Genomic DNA, 19,164 nt, shown 5'->3' with positions numbered 1-19,164 from the left:
TTAAAGACCAAGTCAAGAATCCAGATTAGATTTATTAATTCAGCAATTCCCAAACTCATTTTATCATGAGATACATTTCCACTCCTCCCCAGTACCTTTTAACAACTTGCAGAAAACTCTTTGTTTATATTTTATTCAGAGTGATTGTTCCATTTTAATTAGCAAATTAGCCCTTTGGCTGCACATACTATTCAATCTTCAAAAATGCTCAGGCAAAGTCAACCATCCAACAAACCAGCTCTCAATCATTTGTGGTAGTGGAAAGTACGCCCCTCAGGTGATTGACCCCAGACCGCAATTGAGTTAATGCCACATCTGTAGGCAACATCATCCCTGTGTTCTACCATCAGTACCAGCTGAGAGGAAGTAGAGGTTGCCACTAGCACTAGCAGGAATCATGCTTTGTCTTCCACTAAATGGAATAAGCCTGAATTGTATATCACTGTGTAATTTTAAAGGATTATGGTGTTCACCTGACTGCAACCTATAAGCGTCATGGGCAGCTCTGCAACCAACAGTGAGTTAAGTGTTTTCCATACATTAGCTCCTCCTCTGGATTTATGAGCCAAAAAAAATCCCTGCAACCATGTGAATCGGCATAGATCCTTGGACACGAGATCTAAAAGAAATCTTACTTTATAGCAAGTTTTTTTAACAAAAATAGAGCTTTATGCCCTATGTCATTAGTACTAGACTTAAGTCTAGTACTAAGTTAGATTAGTACTAATCTTAAGTCTACTGATACATATTGCATCATTTCTAATTTTGAAAGCAAAGCCATGTCCAATTAAACTTTCATTCAATGGAAAAGTTATTTGAATCTCTTCTGGTACTTAAATTATATTTTGATTAATAGTTTCTGGGGCCATTTGCTGTCACTTCATGCCTACAGCTTTGATTTGGGAGCAGGGGTCCTGAGGGCTTGGGCACACTCGCTCACCAGCCTGGCGGCCTCCAGAGCAGTGCCCCAGTGCATGGCTATGCCCCCACTACCGTGGCCGTAGTGATGGACCACAGGCAGCCTCCGGCTGCCCTGGGCTAAGAGCTCTTTCTCCAGCCGCACACCTGGCCTGGAGGGCCTCAAGCCCACCTTCTCCCTTATGTCACAGGCTCCATGGAGAGAGGGCTCGAGGGCACAGCATCGGGAAAGAATCCCTTTGCTAATTTCTGCATCTGGGGACAGATTCCAGTCTCCTTTTTGCCTAGTTCCACCCAGGGTTACATTGGATATACCTGGGTAAATGTATGTCAGCCCACTCCCATCTCGGATAAAATGCTTCACCCAGGGAGCCTGCACTTTGAGCACTTGACCCCTCACTGGGAAAATCTTTGGGTCTCCTGCAAGCTGCCTGCTTCCAAGGCCTGAACAGTTGACCACAATGTCGAAGGATGGGTGAAGCTCCCACAGGTCTTCTATTCTTCGGGTAAGTATCAGACCCCCACTTCCTTTTAGCCTGGGGAGAACGAGAGACCATGAAGTGAGCCATAGCAGTTTCCTGCTCAACCCCTTACAGAAGTGATGGACAGGAACTCAGACACAAAACTAAGGAGACCATCGAATGATCAAATACCTCCAGAGCTTCCAGGGCCCAAGCAGGCCAAATTCTAGCTGACTGCCTCACATCCTTGGAAACCAGGGATTCCTAAAGTTGAACCTAACTAAATAAATACCTATTTCAAAAACTCAAAGCAAACTACCTGCTTCATCCTTTTTATGTTTAATGGAGTTCCTAAATCATTCTAGATGCTAAATAAATACCAGGTTAACCTGGTATTTTAAAAACCCCAAGCACTTTTTGTTCATGCCATTTATTTAGCACTTAAATTTACTGCCTTGGGGGCTTCCCTGGTGGCGCAGTGGTTGAGAGTCCGCCTACCGATGCAGGGGACGTGGGTTTGTGCCCCGGTCGGGGAGGATCCCATGTGCCGCGGAGCGGCTGGGCCCGTGAGCCATGGCCGCCGAGCCTGCGTGTCTGGAGCCTGTGCTCTGCAACGGGAGAGGCCACAACAGTGAGAGGCCCGTGTACCACAAAAAAAAAAAAAAAAAAAAAAAATTTACTGCCTTGGAAGTTCTGTCTCATGTTGTTAATTAACTCTTGCATGTTCTGGTGTACTACTCTGTTCTCCCTAACCAGATGGTTGGGACAGGGCTCACATGCACTCCTCCTTATGTCTACCACAGGGATGCTAGCATAAGAGGAACACAAAATATTTGCAGCTGATGGACTAAATAACAGTTGTGGTTGCTAATGATTTTTTGGACCAAGTACATCAAGAATGAAAAGAAATGGTTTATCCAAGTTCTGTAATCTTATTTTTTAATAGTAGTAAAATACGCATAACACAACATTCACCATTTTGACCATTTTTAAGTGTACAGTTCAATGGCATTAAGTTTAATACATTCACATTGTTTGCAACCACCATCATCATCCAACTCCAGAACTTTTTCACCTTGCAAAATGAAACTATGTACCTATTAAACAATAACTCCAGGTCCTATCATCTTATTCATAGGTCACTTGTAGAATATAGGAGACGTAATATGAGAAAAAGACTATTGGCAGCTCTCTACACCAGGGTGCAGGTTGAATGCCTGTGTGCAAGGTACTGCTTAGAGGCAAAGGGCCCTTCCTCAGGATTGACAAAGGAGTTGGGAGACAGAGTGTAAATACTTGGCAGAATGAAGTAAGTTCCAAATGAGAGGTGATGTAGAATTGGAAAGCATGGGTTTAGGTCCCATTTGCCTCACATTAGCTTAGCTTTGAGATCTGGGCCAACTCACCTCTTGTCTCTGACCCTCAGTTTCCTCATCTGTGTTATGGGATGACACCTCCCTTGCCTGTTTCAGAGATGGCTGTGAAGTTCAAGTTCAAGTGAAATAATAGGCATGACAGTGCTTCACAAGATGTGAGCACAACAAATTCTAGGGGACTGATATCAATAAATTATAAATTTCTCAAGGGGAGAGACTACGTCTTATGCTTCTCACTACACCTATGACCCAGCTCAATGCCCAATACCTAGTGGACTTGACATGAGTGTTGGCCAATACTGAAGACAATATGAAATCCTAGTTTGGGTTTATGATGATTAACTCTATGTTTTGGCTTGACTGGGCCATGGGGTACCCAGATATTTAGCCAAACATTCTTCTGGGTGTTTCTGTGAGGGTATTTTTAGATGCAATGAACACATAAATTGGTAGACTGAGTAAAGTAGATTGCCCTCCTTCACGTGGGTCTCATCCAACTGGTTGAAGGCCTGAACAGAACAAAAAGGCTGAACTTCCTCCTGCCAGACTGCCTTCAAACTGGGATATCAGCTTTTTCCTGTCTTCAGACTCAGACTAAAACATTCGCTCTTCCTGGGTCTGAAGTTTGCCAGCCTTCAGACTGGAATTACAGCCTTGGCTCTCCTAGGTCTCCAGCTTGCCAACTCACCGTGCAGATCCTAGGACATGTCAGCCTCCGTAACTGTGTGAACCAATCCCTTATATTAAATCTCTTTATATACATATATTTTTTCTATTGGTTCTGTTTCTCTAGAGAACCCTAAAAGATAGAGAGTGGCACCACATTGGCATCCTTGCTTCAAACCTGAAACAGGGTACTTTATTAACAGCAATCAGAAAATTAACAATTTTTAGTCCATTTGTCTGAAGAAAAGGAGAAAAAGAAGAAAACTAACTGAAAATCTCAGTTGGCAAATAATGCTATGCATATAGATTCAGGGGGAAAATCCACTGTTTATTCCTAGTGACACTTAATGTAGCTATACTTAAAATATCATAGTTAGAATTTTTTAAATGCATTTTAGGTTTACAAAGCAACTAAATCTCTCTCTCTCTGTCTCTCTCTGTCTCTCTCACCATATAATTTTAACCTGATAATTTTAACCTCATCTGATGACCATACTGCTCACTCGTTCTGCTGCAATGCATGTTCTAATAAAATAAACTGCATTCTATTTCCCACTTCTCGGAAGATCCATCTCTGCCTTGTCCACTGCACGAACTTATTTTTTTTTTTTTTTTTTTTGCACGAACTTATTTTAATCGGTCTAAGCCCTGTTCAGTCACAGAGCAGCTTCTGTTCCCTTTGGGGAGGAGGTGTGGATGAGGCCTGGGGTTTCTATGGGCAGAGTGGTCCGGAGGGGAGCAGCCATGCACCCTTAGTCAGTCCAGCAGATGGGGTTCCCCTCTTCCACTGCCTTAGGGCAGCAATTGGAGCCCCAGTGGGAGCCCCCAAGGCCATTGCACCACAGCCAGCCTCCATCTATTCCCTACTAACCTTGTTGCCATCCTCAGAAAAAATAGGACTTCCCTGGTGGTGCAGTGGTTAAAAATCTGCCTGCCAATGCAGGGAACATGGGTTCGAGCCCTGGTCCAGGAAGATCCCACATGCTGCGGAGCAGCTAAGCCCATGCATCACAACTACTGAGCCTGTGCTTTAGAGCCCGCGAGCCACAACTACTGAAGACTGTGCGCCTACAGCCCGTGCTCTGCAGCAAGAGAAGCCACCGCAATGAGAAGCCCACACACCACAACGAAAAGTAGCCCCCACTCGCCGCAACTAGAGAAAGCCCAGGCGCAGCAACAAAGACCCAACACAGCCAAAAATAAATAAATAAATAAATTGAAAAAAAAAATAAACACCATCATTTTCCACTTTCCTGGCTGGTGCCCTCCTGCCTCATCCTTGTGTAACCAGGAAGAAAGTGGGGAGTTCATATTAGACCTGTGTCTAAGGCCAACTTTTGCCCATGGCTCCTCTGGTTAAGGGCCAGGGGCCAATGCTGGGAGTAGGAGGAACTCTCTAGGGGCCTGGAAAAGGAAGGCTGTGCTCTGGTGGGCACGGGGTGTGTTGGGCATGGGGGAGCAGGGGTCTACTGTGCACAGGAAGGGACCTTTGCAAGTTGGACATTTGTTAGGCAGGGATGACCTGTCACATGACTGATGTACAATCCATATTTCTGTCCAACTGTCGAGGGAGTGGCATAGGCACTGCTGTGAGTCAGGCCAAGTAGGAGAACAGAAGCTATAGGAGACAAGAGTCTGGGACCCTGCAGGGAAAGTAACAGAGAGGACTCATTAGATGAGTGGGAAGGAAAGTGCAGGGAGAGAAGCTCAGTGTGGTTAGTGCTGTGCTCAGTGCAGGGCCCTTATCAGGGCCACAGAATAAGGCGTGGCCTGCTGGAAAGAAGGCAACGCACCAACGTTACAGGGCCCCCAGCACCGAAATGGGGCACGCCGACGCCGCTTTCTGAATGTCTCCCAAGGCAGGACCATCCTGCTCCAGCCGGGATGATTTATTTAGGTAGGATGCCTGGTGAAGAGACAGGCTCAGTTGACTTATTGCCTCTGTGATTCATTTCCTGGAAGGGCAAGTACAAAGCAGCAGAATATAACTCCGCTGGCCAAAGATATAAAACATGATCTGCATGGCTGATTAACCCTCAGGGGGTTTTGTTTATTCGTTTGTTCTGGGTATTATTGGATTTTTTTTTTTTTTTTTTTTTGAGAAGTGGATGATTCCTTCTGTTCTTTGAAAAATGCTAACGATCTACTTTGTGGTTATAAACTTTTTTTTTCTTTCCTGGAAATTAATATTATTTCAGAAGGATAGAGCTTAAATTGAAGGCATTGTTATGCGGCTTGCTAAGTAAAATGCCTGTTTTTGAGTCAGAACGCTGCAGGCTGAACACTCACACTGTGTAGAAGGGGCGTAGGAGGCAACATAACAGACCCTGGGTGTGAGGAACAAGCAGGGATTGTATGGCTCCCCAGCTGGGTCATCCGAGGTGGGAAGTGGGTGGCAGCCTACAGAGGGAGCCCCAGGGGTCCCACGCTCTCACCACCATGCTGCCTGGCCTCCCACCTGGCCTGAAGTCCTTGCTCTGAGAGGGTTGCCTTGGGCTTAAAGGAGTCCCAGCCCTACAGAGCCTTCCTCAGAAGTAAAGGGAACGGGTGACCCTCTTCCTCCCCCACATTGGCCTTCTGGTCAGGTGCCAGGGCCTGAAGGAAGGGGGGCTGACCAATCTCACAGAGAGGAGGCCCCTGCATACTGTCTGTGCAGGCCCCTCACTGGGGGTTAAGAGGAAGCACGAAGTATCAGGGACCTAGGGGGTACCAAAGCAGGAGGTGGGGCGGGGGTAGGACAGCTAGGACGAGGGTCTCCTCGTGGCTTCCCTGCAACAGTGTGTACTGTGTGTACTGTCTGTCTGAGGCACACATGTCCCCACCCACTGTCATGGTGGACACGTATATCAAACAAATGGACCTAAAAAGTCCTCCCCGGGACTCTATGGGGACAAAAGCAGCCCCTCAGACCTCTTCTCCTTGACTCTGTCACCTAAAAACAGACAGGAAACAGCATGCTCCAAGGCACGACTCCAGCTGGCTGGTCATCAGGCCGATGGCGTTGCACCCGGGAGGTGGCTCCCACTGGCACAAAGTACCACTCGCTCAGGGTTATTTTAAGTAAAGTAAAACGTTGACAGCAGGCTTCCAACTAATGAGAGAAAATCAAGACTTTTCCCAGGCCTTCATCCCACAATTAGAGATTAGGCTCGAAAATAAGGTTATTATGGAAATAAGGGGCCTGTTTTCTAGAAGGTGTTACTTGAACACATTGTTCAGGTAATATATGTTCTCGTGTGAAACTGGCTGAGGGTGGTCCCAAATAAATATGTATATATTTACAACAGAGCTCTGCCACGTGTGGCGTGCCTAATAATTTCCCCTTATCTGAATTTTATTAAGATATATGATACCTCAACTACATATCAATAGCATTAGCAATTCCAATGTTCTTTTTCCAGGCATTTTTATAATATAAAGACAAAAATGCAACACCACACAACCTTGCCACTCAGAAAAGATGGTGATGCCCTGAAACTGGAATGTTGGCTGATGGGTAACTCCATCACACGATGGCTCAAATGTTCATTTATCAGCTGATATACAGTGGTTTAAATTCGGCATACAAACAGGGGTTTATGGGCCAGCGACAAGGCACAAAAGTGTAGGTTTTATGAAACTGGCACTTTAAGAAGAAAAAAGTCCCATATAAATTGCTAAGAGATAAAAGTGAAAAGAGCACTTATAAAGCTACAAAAATATATCATGGTGCTCCCAGCATGTGCCTAACAGACTTAGGTTCCTTCCTCTGCACTCCCAATCCACCTTCATAAATTTGTATTTAACCCTCATCACATGTGTTACTGTAATTGTTAATTAACATGTATATCAATGTGCACACACATATATACACCATCATCCCCAAACAGACTATGAATTCCTTAAGAAAATTGATCATATTTTATCCTTCATTTTTGACTAGCTTCTAGCACAGTGCTAGGTATACATAGAAGTTCAACAAAGAATTGGGGAATTAATTAATTATTCCAATTAATTATCCTATCTCCTACATCTGGGACCAAGCCATTGCTGCCACTGCTTACCTGAAGTCACTTTTCCAACTTTTACCCAATAATTTGCATTGTTCCTATTCATCTACCAAATATACAGACTTGGGGATTGAAAGGGCCAAAGTTTCACAACCTTCAACATGCTTGCAATTTCAAGATGAAACTAAAGAGAGATTTATTGATGTGTCTTAAATAAAAACACCCTTGATGTGTTTCCTAACCAACTGGAAACAGAAAGTCCTGAAAACCAAGCCAAAATGCAAGTTCATGAAATTTGGGGCTGAGCTTGGTAAGGAAGCAATTACCTAATTTAGATAAGCCCTCACTTTTAAAGTTCTTGCTCATAACAAAATAAAATAATGGGGTTATTTTCTTTTTCACTAATGAGAAAAAAATTCAAAAATAACTTATAATAAGCCTACGATTCTCGAAAGAACTAGAGTAAATCGTATCATTTTACAGCTGGAAGCATATTCTCCAAACATCTCACTTTACGGATGGGCAAAGTAAGATACTGTTTCAACGAGGGGGTCTTACTGGTGCGGAGAGAAGGACCAAATCGTGCATCAAGGTGCACAGTGAAGCAGAAGATGGACGTGTTACTAACTTGGGTGTGACTCACTCCTTGTGGCACAGTGTCTTCAGAATGTTGTACAAAGCCCTAGCCACTAATGAACAGCAAGACACAGTGCACAAGAGCTCTGAGGAGCCACAGAGAAGCTATGAAGTTATTTATGGGTGTGACAGACAAAGAAAGCAGCAAAGAGCCACTTCAACTGACCTTTTCTCCAACCACGGGAGGTAGACAGGGCCTTCACATTTGAGTGTAGTAAAAGCCTGACCGAACACATGTTGGGGGAATTTCTTCAGCTCATCCTCAGTCATCTTTCGAAATCCCAGCACCACATCAGCCCAGAATGGCACTTCCTCAGTAGGAATGCTCCGAAATATCTGCCAACTCAAACACATTAAGTGGAAAAATTTCCTGAAGTTCTATGAAATTTCTAGTGAACTCCATGTTACATTCTCTAAAGCATTTTAAAAACACACTTCTTATACCCATACAGAGAAAGAAATTATTCTTCAATTCTCTCAGGTTCAGATAACTCAGTAGCTAAATTTAAAATGTTCATGGCGGGGGTGGGGGGTGCGGCATTGGAATAAGACATTTAAAAAGTTGTGTGCCTTTTAAAGATTGAATTTAACTCTCTTTTTCTAAAAAGCTCTTGCCCAGATTTTCTTTATTTACTTATGATGATGCATTTTTGAGGAAAGATTTTTCTGTTTTGCATAATGCTTTACATAAAGTGTAAGTAAACCATCAAAAGTTTAACGGTTGGCCTCAATTCTGAACAAAATATCTAAGTTAGAAGAAGCAACGGTGGTGGTGCAGGAGACAGGGCTGTGAATTATGAATTAAGTTGTAGATCATCACGTTACATTCTTGATAAGAGAAGCCAGGAGTTGTCAGGACAAGCCCTGTTATCGTTCAGTCATGGCTGGGGCTGATGAGGCTAGAAAGATATCAGTTGTTAACAAGAAGCCTATAACTTTGCTATCAATAGCTGCTAGGCATATGTTTGGATTTATAAGTATCGGGCTCTTTACATCAATAGGAATAAATGTTGCAAAGCATGGCTGCTCTAAAGTAGCAAGGGAAGTCATTTGAGTGCTATACATGGTTGCTAATGCTATGGTAATTAATGTACTGGAATTTATATCTCTAAGTAATTCATTGTATACAGTTCCTGTGGAAGGTATAAATGTTGTTTGCTGCAGGTCTCTACAACAGACCCTCTTGCTGTCTCATGCTGTACACTTTCCCTGGGCTAGATTGTCCTCTTCCCTGTCTTCACCATCATACTATAGGCCAAACACTCAGAAGACTATATCTTCTCTTCTCTCTCCTGAGCTCCAAAACCAGATCCAGACCCATGTTGCCTACTCTCTACTGGAGAAGTCTACCCCCATGTCTCAGACATTTACCCCATGCCCACTGCTCTTTCCCTCCCCCTTTCCCCATCCACCCAGGTGCTAACTCCAGAAACCAGAGAATCATCCTTGACCTTCTCTCCACTCTCACCCGCTACATGCCATCAATTATCAAGTCCCATCTAATCTCCTCATAAGCATTTCTGAAATCCATCTGTTCCCTATGCCCACTATCAACACCTAATCTATCCCACCATCATCTCTCTTTCCACAAATCTGTTCTCCACACTGCAGACAGAATGTTTTTGAAATGCAAATATGATCAGTTACTTCACTGTGTAAATCCCTCAATGGATTTCCATTACCCTAGGCGTTTTTCAGTCCCTCCAACACACCAGAGTCACCCTAGATTCAGGTCTATGCATGTACTATTGCTTCTACCTGAATGCTGCCTCCTCTGCCCTGGACCCTATCTCTGTCCCCTTCACCTCTACAGGGTCAGCAGACTAACCTACACTCATGTGGATGGTCTCCACTGAAACATCACTTTTTTTCTGAGTGGCTTCTCATAACTTACCAGAACAAGTTTATTCTCCAGATAAATGCTTCCATAGCACCCTGTACTCTTCCCTTGGTGACTCATGTCTCATATGTAACTCATTAGATTTAGGACATTCCCTACAGAACATAAGCTACATGAGCGCAGGACCATGTCTGTCTTTCCTAAAAAGTCACTCAACACATATTTATTGAGCATCTACTATATGCCAAGCAATATGTACTAAGTTGCTCATTTCTATTTCCCTAATTCCTAGAAGAGTACCTGACACTGGTGAATGCTGAGTAAATTGTTTTGAAGGAATAAGTAGATGAATAAAGTTTATACTTATGCCAAAGTGCATAGGACATTTGTTCCCTTATCTTCACTTGACTGATTCAAATACTTTTTGGAAGCAAGTGGGATAAAAATCATTCATATGAGGAAAATAAATAACTCTTTTTTAGAATGGCTTAAAGTACATTCCTTTTAATATCCTCAATAGTGGCAAAGTCTTGCTCTTGAAAGGACATTTGAATCTTGGACACAACTCTTTCCAAAAATTACTGAGAGCTGATGTTTGTGAATTAGACTGGGTCGTGCTGGGTTTGGACAAAAACAAAGTGTGACCATAAATCAATGACAACGATGTTTCTATGTGGCTTATCAACTGGCTCTGGAGAGAGTTACAGTTTCAATCCATCTTCAGAAGGTAGAGAAGTAAAGCTGCTCCTTTGGGTAGGGACTTTGAGAAATTAGTGATATCAATAGCGTTTGGTGTTTGTGATGGTGAGGTAGAGCAAGAAGCGGAATAGAGTAGAAATCTGCCTGATACAGGTACGTTCACCAACAGAAAATGTCAGCAGACAGCCTGAACTCAAAAGAGGAGACAGGACATTTTTTTTTTAAACAGCACAAAAGATGCAGTGGTTTTGAGAACTTAGTAAAAGGCAGACATCCCTCTGTTCTTCAGAAGGCTGTAGGGCATAGTTGTGTTATCACATAGAATAACACAGACAATGTATGTGTTATGTCGTAACTTAAAAGTGACAGTATGGTTAGTGATTTCTGTCTGAGAAGATATAGAAAGGTATTGTCATTTTTTAAGTGCCAGTTTGTGTTAGAAATGTTTAATATTTTAAACTCTTTAATTTTGCATTTCTTCGGAAATTGGATGTGAAAAATCAAATGAAGCTTGCTGACCATTTCAGAAATATTTTTTCCCAAATGGCACTTTAAAAGGTAACTTTAGTGACCTATAATAGTTGCTTTTTTGGAACACTTCATTCTCCATGGACACCAAATAAGAAAGATGTGCCTGTGCCTTGGGCCTCTGCACCCATTCCCATATCAATCACACCTGTTTGCTTTCCATCAGCCCCCCCCCCATCAGCCCCATATAACCCAAATTCAGTGTTTACCTGCTATATATATTTTTAGCCATATTTGTAAATCACTGCATATTCCCTGAGGAAACTCAAAATAGCATTTGTGATGAGAAACTATAATGGTTGTTTATTGTTTAAAAGTCTAATGCTATAACTTGTCTTTCTTGAGTTCTTTGGAGTAAAGCCTAAAATGTTCTTCTAAATCCTCCTACATCTAGTTCAGCACTCTGCTCATAGGAGGTACTCAGTGATATTTTCTGTTGAACTCTAAAGTCTGTTAAGATCACTCTAAATTCTAAAATAACTTCAGATTTCCTCTCTTACCCAGACACCAGGAGAACACCAGCATCTTCAGCTTCTGCAGAATTGGCAATTGCAAACAGGTGATCAAAAGTCTCTTTAAACCACTGCTTCTGCTTGTGAATGGGTGTGTCTGTGATGGTGGAGAAAAGCAAAGCAGAACAGAAAGGAAAATAATGACAATGACTATCTTCAGAGAAGCTCCTTCCTACAAACTGGGAAAAACTAAAGAGGCAGGGAGGAACATTTAGATAAAGTACCACATTGTGGCGGAGGATCAGTCAGCCACCAGAGTTTTGAATGTTGACACTTGCTGTCAGGGTCGGTTCATATAATTATTAATCAACAGAGGGGAAATCAACCGATGAGGGAAAAATCTAACATATGGGCCAGCTGGAAAGGGCGTATTGGCCTTTGGCACTAGGCATATTTCAGAGGTCCTTGAAAGGTCCATAACCAATCTGAGCCAAGTTAGCCAATCTGGCTGAGGCATCCAGCTGGCCACACAGTCGAGATGATAGGAGAAAGAACCCAGGGCCTCTTTCCTGAGGGCTGAAAACATGGCAGGAGATAAGGGGAGATCTGTGGGGCCCAGATCAACCAGGTCGAAGAACAGACTGAACGTCAGTGGGAAGCCAAGGTTGCTCACCCTTCTGATACAAGGAAACAAGGCCTGCATTGTGGAACTGAGCTCCCTACAGCCCCATCCACGGCTGCCATTACCTCCATTCCCCTCCATTCCATGGAATCATAGACCAGCTTGGAGTAGCATTCCTGGGGTCACCAGGGGTGTGCAGGGACCACACCTCTCTGTCAGAGTCCTGTGGAACAGTGCCCCCTAGCCCCCAGGCATCCCTGCCTGTGTACAGGAGATTGGATCTGGACATAGCTCTGGAAGGGTTCCAGGCCTGCCAGGGAGAAAATACGGGTCAGGGTTCAAGCCCCAAAATAATAGTGTCCAGTGTAGGCACAGAGAGCAAGCATGACACGGAAGCACTGACAAATCCAACTGCGGATGAAGTATTTGGCCGTCTGATCCCTGTGGGAAGGTCATGAGAAAGAGTCCAGGGTCAGGCCAGGGACTGGGGAGCAGTAATCCTGAGGGGCTGCTATAGGGGGAGACACAGAGGAGATGGGGGAACTGAGCAGAGAGGATACTGGGTCAGCTTTGCTTGGAGAGATGTCCCTAGAGCTCACGGTAGAGATGAAAAGCCCCTGGAGGCATCCTGCTTCCAGGTGAATGAGGGCATTTCAGTAGCAGGTTTTAAAGCAATTCACTTGTTCAGGAGCCAGTAAATATTTCTTTAGTAGTGGATCTGTGCTGTTGTCTTTAAACATATGCCCGTGTGAACTCAACACTCCCAAAATTGCAGACTGGGTCTACTGGTTTACAAATAAGGAGGAAATAAATAATAAACTGCAAAGAACTAAATTAGACCTCATATGGATTATACCCCAACAATCTAAGACAGTGTACGAGGCTGTATTGAAATGCACACCCCCGTTCCCACTCCAAACCTTAAAAAACAAAATAGTGACTGCTATTCACACACTGCAAAAGTCACCCCAAAAGAATAGACAATTCCAGTTCAACAGTGGGTAAAGCAAGCCTGGGACCTAATTCATGTTCAAGTGCTGGTAAAAGAAAACTGTAGCCAGAGTAACGGTAATAACAACAGCAAGTGCTGACATAGCACTTACTATGTCCAGGCACTGTTCTAAGTGCTTTATATGTATTAACTCATTTAATCCTCACAACAAACCTATGGGACAGTATAGTCCCCATATGCCCCATTGACATTTATGGGCACAGAAGATTTTCATCACTGGGGCTGGTCTGAAAGAAGCCCAGAGAGAAAACCAAAGTCTATCTAGCAGCACCAGAGAGAAAGACCCTGATCCAGGGGCCCCAATCACCCAGCCAAAGGGTGAGCTGGGCCTCAGTGGCCTGAATGAACTCTCAGGTGAGCCTCCTTATTTGAAGATGATTCCATGACTATCAGTCAGCCTTCTCACCATTCACCTGGGCCTGAGGCATACAAGGGGATGCCTGGGAGATGGACACAAGGACTCTGGTCACAAGAAAGGTGTCCAGTGTGAACTAGCATTCTGCAAACACACCAGGCTCCTGTGCTTGTTTCCTGCAAGGCAGCTCCCAAGAGGTACACTAGCATCACGGGTGCTGACAAAGCCAATTTCCTGGACTGCAATAGTGAGGCGACTGCCCTTCCCACTCTGGCAGAAAATGGGTTTATCCTCTGTTAGGTGAAGCAGGGGGTGTCTCTGGACTAGGAAAACACCAAGTGCAGGCAAAGGCAGGAATACCCTAGTGAAAACAAGAGCGTTAAGGAAACATGTGCAAACCACATGCTAAGACCTCAGACCTCTTCTCCCCCTCCTTTTAGAATGCTGCCAGCCAGGCTTTCACCCACCCCAGCCAGGGGACTGGAAGCCTCTTCTCTGGGAGACATGACTTGCCCAAGAAGAAAGACTTAAATATAATGGCATCAGAGGTTCTCCAACCAAGCAGCACTCCCATCTCACTCCAGTGAGCCTCAAGGCAACGAGCCCTATGCAAGGACCCAGAAACTCCCATCAGCTGTTTAGGATCCTGTTCTTAAAGGTCAACAGACAGGTAAAGATGGCCAGACCACATGGCCAAGGAAAACCTGTAACATGAAAAATGAGCACATCAAATAAAAAAACACAACTTGGAGACAACAGAAGCTATGCAGGGAGGAAAAACTTTTAAAACTATTACTAGTGTCTTCAGAAAGATAAGACATTGCAACCACAGAACACAAATAGTATAACAAAGGGAAATTCAGAGAATAAAAATGATCTTTGGAATATTAAAAATGCTACGGTAGAAATAATAAATCCAACAGCAAGGCAAAAAGAAAAAATTGAGAAAATCTCCCAGGAAGTAAAATAGAAAGAGAAAAAGATAGAAATAGGAAGGGGAAAAAATTGAGACAATGGGAGGACTCGTCCAGGAAGCCCAGCAAAACAGCAATTCTGGACAGAAAGGCAGAGACGGCAGGAGGGAGGAATCGGCAGTTGGGTAACTCAGAGATTGTATCTTGAACTGGAGACATGAGTTTCCAGATTAAATAGGCAGGGCAATTTTCAAAGTCCAGATTGCTGTTTTTTTTGTAATAACATAATCATGTGACTGCTTAAACTATGTCCATGTATAACTTTGATACAAAAATAAAAACTAAAATTAAAGGGGAGAAAGGAGAGTGGAAATGAGGAAGTGAAGACACTGAGTATAAACTTCATTAGCTGCAAAGTGATTTTGTTTCCTATTTAATGCTATTTCCTCCTCTTCCCATTTCGTATGACGAATACAGAATGGAAAGGACGCATGAAAGTGTTTTTAAAAATCAATGCATTGGGACTTCCCTGGTGGTGCAGTGGTTAAGAATCCTCCTGCCAATGCAGGGGACACAGGTTCAAGCCCTGGTCTGGGAAGATCCCACATGCCACGGAGCAACTAAGCCCGTGCACCACAACTACTGAGACTGCACTCTAGAACCCTCGACCCACAACTACTGAGCCCACGTGCCACAACTACTGAGCCTGCACTCTAGAGCCCTCAACCCACAACTACTGAGCCCACGTGCTACAATTACTGAAGCCTGGGCACCCGGAGCCCGTGCTCCGCAACAAGAGGAGCCACCGCAATGAGAAGCCTGCACAATGCAACGAAAAATAGCCCCCGCTGGTGGCAACTAGAGAAAGCCCACGCACAGCAACGAAGACCCAATGCAGCCAAAAATAAATAAATAAACTAATTAATTAATTTTTTTTAAAAAATCAATGCATTTTTAGTCCTGAATACATATTGACTGATTGTTTTTAAACTGGCTTAGAAGTGAGGATAATGTTAGTCCCATTACAAGTATTTTCTGACTTGATGGTCACTACTGGTATCAGTAGAAAGACTTCGAGTTACCAGTTACCAACATTGGTGCTGTTTACCAAATACTCTGGCTGTCTACCTTCTGGGAGCCTTATAGAATTGCACTTCCTGGCCTCCTTCTGAAGGGTGGGAGCATGTGACTAGCACTAGCCAATGAGCTGTCACCAGAAGTGATGAATGTTGCTTCCTGACCATGAACCTTTAATTGCTAAGGCAAGAGCCCTCAGGGCTCTCAATCCCCAGCTACAGGTACTGACCACATTCAAGGCTCTGGCTGCTTCATCAGCTCAGACCCCTGAGTGATGAACAGAACCCTTGCTGATGCTCAATCAACATACAGCATGAGCAAGAAATAAACCTTTGCTTTTTAAGCTGCTAAGATTTGAAGGTTCTTTCTGTCTTGCTGCATAACTGAGCCTTTCCTAACAGATGAACCAACAAGATGTCAAAAGTGCACATTACACTTACGTGAACATCCAGCTGTCTTTGTCAACAGAATTCCACCAATGTCATTCTATCTAACGTCCATCATATCTGACAGAGGAGCAGAAATCTCTTTCTCACCTGGATAAACAGGAGGAATAAGCATTCCGGCTGCCACATCACTCGTGGTCTCGGGAGTGAACTGCTCTGAAATGACTGTAATGGAGCATCGCGGGACTAGTTTGGAAATGCACACAGCAGTGGAGAGTCCCATCACACCAGCTCCCACAGTTGCAATCCGTACTGTACCCATGGGCCTGTGAGGAGGCACAGTGTGAGCTGCAAACCTTGTTTCAAGAGTTATTCCGTCCAGTACAAAGCTTGGCCCTGAAGGTTCTTTCCTTAGGTCCACAGCCTCTCCAAATACGACCTTTCTTGCCGGCATTTCTCATGGGAAAAAGAGAGCTCCCTGTAAGCCCTCTTTCCATTAAATGTCAGGGTGCGGACAACAAGGTCTCCATGGAGTTTAGACATTAGTCCCAAACCTGGGACTAAGTTGCCTTTAGAACAAAGGACAGCTGAGTAAGTCTGCCCTTGGGGGTGGATTTCTACTCATTTCATTCCTAAACCCTTTTCCCTGTGGACACGGCCTAGGGAAGGTTGGTGAAATAAGCGAGGTGGACAAGAGCAGCAGAGCTGCTGCATCTGCTCCCAGAAACCTCCTGAGGAGCAGCCATGGAGAGGGCACGACCCAGACCCTGGGGCAATTTAGAACTCAGCTGTTACTGTTTACAAACTGCTTTTTAATTATAACAATGTGACGCAAAGTCCGAACAACGGAACTCAGCATCTCTCCTGCTCTTCACTCTAACTGGAAACCCACTCCTCCCACAAAAACCTCTGTCCTGAAACCCCATCCTCTGAGAGCAGGCTTTCCAGGTAAGGAGCTTGGATTCCTTCGTGGACTCAAGTTCTGATTCCGTAACCTGGGGAGCTAGCCATGGTCTCCTCGCCTCCACTCCCTCATCTGTAAACCAGGCAGGGTGAATTCTTTATTAGATCCTGCGGGTGGTAAATAACAGAGATGCACTGAGGTTGTCTTGTAAAGGGGGCCTCTTCTGAGAGTCCATATGGAAATGCAGGAGACAGACATCCAGGGGTCTGGGCTGGGCATCCTGAGACCGGCACCCAGGGTGGAAACCAGAGGGTTGATGAGGGTTCAACACTTTCCCACCGCCTCACCTCTGCGCACCAGGAGTCCACTGAGCCCTCTCCACCGTCAGCTCCCGTGTTCCCCCAAGCTTCCCTGCTTATCTTTCCACTTCTGGTTCCAGCTAACTTCCCCTAATAGGTCTCAGGTGGAAACTCCAGAGAGAGAAAATGCAATTAGTCCAACTGGTCGTCACCAGCCCTATTACACAAAGCTCTAGCCCCAGCCCAGCTTGTTGGGCTGACAGAGCCTATAAATCTGCCCTTGGCACAGGTGCCCTTCCTTGTCCAGTCAGCAATAGCCAGGGCATCAGGTCATGTGGTACAAAACATGGCCACCTGCACGTAAAATTCATCTTCTCTCAGGAGGGAGTGGCGTGGTTCGCTCCACTGTGAGTACAGCAAAGGCAGTCAGCGCTCACTTCCATCTCTGAAGGTCTCTGGCACTGAGATATTGTAAAGTCTTCCAAAGTGGTTTAGTGTGTGTTATTTCCATTTCTCAAGCAGTATACAGTTTCCTCAGCCATAATTTTATCTGACTGCTCCCCAGTGGGCTGGCTAGCTGAGAAGGAACAGGATTGCCAGGGCAGAGGGAAGAGACGGGAAGGGTCCAGGGCAAGGAGCAGACCAGTGGATGGGGGGCAAGCTTGAGGAGCGTAGTCCTGTGCGTGGCCCCTAGAGGTAGAAAGCAGACACCTATCCCCTTACCGGCTTTCCTATTTCACAAGGCCTCCCCTTCCCAGCAACTTTCTCAAAATAGCTTGAATAAATTAAGTTGAAAGGGAAAGTAACCTGTGGCTGAGAATAGCCAGCTACCAGGGAAGAGAAAAGTGACCCAGCAAAGGGGGTACATTCTGGTCCAGTGACCTGTGAATCTCTGTCACCTGATCCCCCTTAGACACACCCCCCAAACTCGTGGAGTAGGTCCAGAACCACCCCTGAGCGGAAAGCAGGAGCATTCAAGTACCTGTCTCTGAAAAGGCAGCCTTGGAACCCACCGAAGGCTCTGGCACCAAAACTTGTTTTCCCAGTGAGTGGTTGGTCTAGTGCCCTAAGAGACAGAAGAAGCAAAACTGCTTCCCATTGGCGGATTTATTAAGGACATTCCCTCTAATCTTAATCTCCATTGGCCCACACGCCTCTGTCTCTGTCACTTATTACCCTGGAGAAAGGAGCGATTGACCTCATCTCGTCCGTGGAGCTGCAGCTCTGCTGATCCCCTGGAAGCTGGTCCGTGCTTGGCAGCCCTCGCTTCTCTTCCTGGTTTACAAACCCTCTGTCTTGCCACAAATCTGGGATTTCTCCAACTGATTTGTAAGCGTGGTAAATAAGGGGTGAACCTGTCCAACTTCCAGCACGTTCCATCCAGAAGCAGACGCGTTTTCCTCATTTGGCTGCCCTGAGTTAGCGGCCCTCTCCTGGTGCCTGGCTCTGCTGAGTCAGCTGATGGGGGTGGGAGTGGGGTTGGGTGAGGGCAGAATAATGTTGTTGATCACTAAGATGATGACCTGATTGCAGCTGGAAAAAATGATTCAGGAATTAATCTAGGATAAGAATCAAATGATTCTTTAGCCCACGTATTCAAATATTTGCTGAGTGTCCACTGTGTGGTAGACACTTTACAGTCAGTGAGTCTGTTTATAGGGAAGCAGTTTGAAGTATCAGAATAATGATAATAATATTGTAACTAATATGTATTTAACATTAACCCTGTGCCAGACACATTCATGATACCATGTAACACAATCACCCTATGAGGTAGGTACTATTATTATTATTCCCACTCTACAGATGAGCAAATTGAGGCTCCAGAAGACTAAGGACAGGCCCAAAGTCTCTTAAGTGGCAAAGCTTCATCTGAGTGTTAGATTCCAAGGCTCAAGGTCTTAACTAAAGCATGTACTTTGGTGTCAGGAGACCTGTCTCTTTTATTTTGAACAAGTCACCTTGCTTCTGAGTTTCAGTTTCCCCATTTGAAAATTGGAGATGAACTAATTTTGTGAGCACCTGCTGAA

The 19,164-nt window shown here is 44.7% G+C and overlaps 1 protein-coding gene across 1 annotated transcript; it reads right to left on the bottom strand.

The window, feature by feature from the left end:
* Positions 1–93: 93 nt before the first annotated feature.
* DDO (D-aspartate oxidase) lies at positions 94–18,230 on the bottom strand. The gene is made up of 5 exons (XM_082856080.1): positions 18,117–18,230; positions 16,082–16,257; positions 11,614–11,722; positions 8,213–8,389; positions 94–1,454 (listed from the first exon to the last, which is right to left on the bottom strand). Exons 2-5 carry the CDS (start codon positions 16,251–16,253, stop codon positions 887–889), a joined length of 1,026 nt encoding a protein of 341 aa, XP_082712206.1. The 5' UTR covers positions 16,254–16,257; positions 18,117–18,230; the 3' UTR covers positions 94–886.
* Between the last annotated feature and the right edge of the window lie 934 nt (positions 18,231–19,164).

This window comes from Leucopleurus acutus, assembly GCF_964270905.1.
Source record: "Leucopleurus acutus genome assembly, chromosome: 15".
Taxonomy (NCBI): domain Eukaryota; kingdom Metazoa; phylum Chordata; class Mammalia; order Artiodactyla; family Delphinidae; genus Leucopleurus; species Leucopleurus acutus.
This window is presented reverse-complemented; position numbering and strand designations above follow the sequence as displayed.

Coding starts and splice junctions, on each gene's coding strand:
- DDO (XM_082856080.1), bottom strand. CDS start 16,253: ATGGGTACAGTACGGATTGCAACTGTGGGAGCTGGTGTGATGGGACTC. Junction 11,723..16,081: donor TATTCCTCCTGTTTATCCAG/GTGAGAAAGAGA, acceptor CCACCATCACAG/ACACACCCATTCACAAGCAG. Junction 8,390..11,613: donor GGTGTTCTCCTGGTGTCTGG/GTAAGAGAGGAA, acceptor AATGTGTTTGAG/TTGGCAGATATTTCGGAGCA.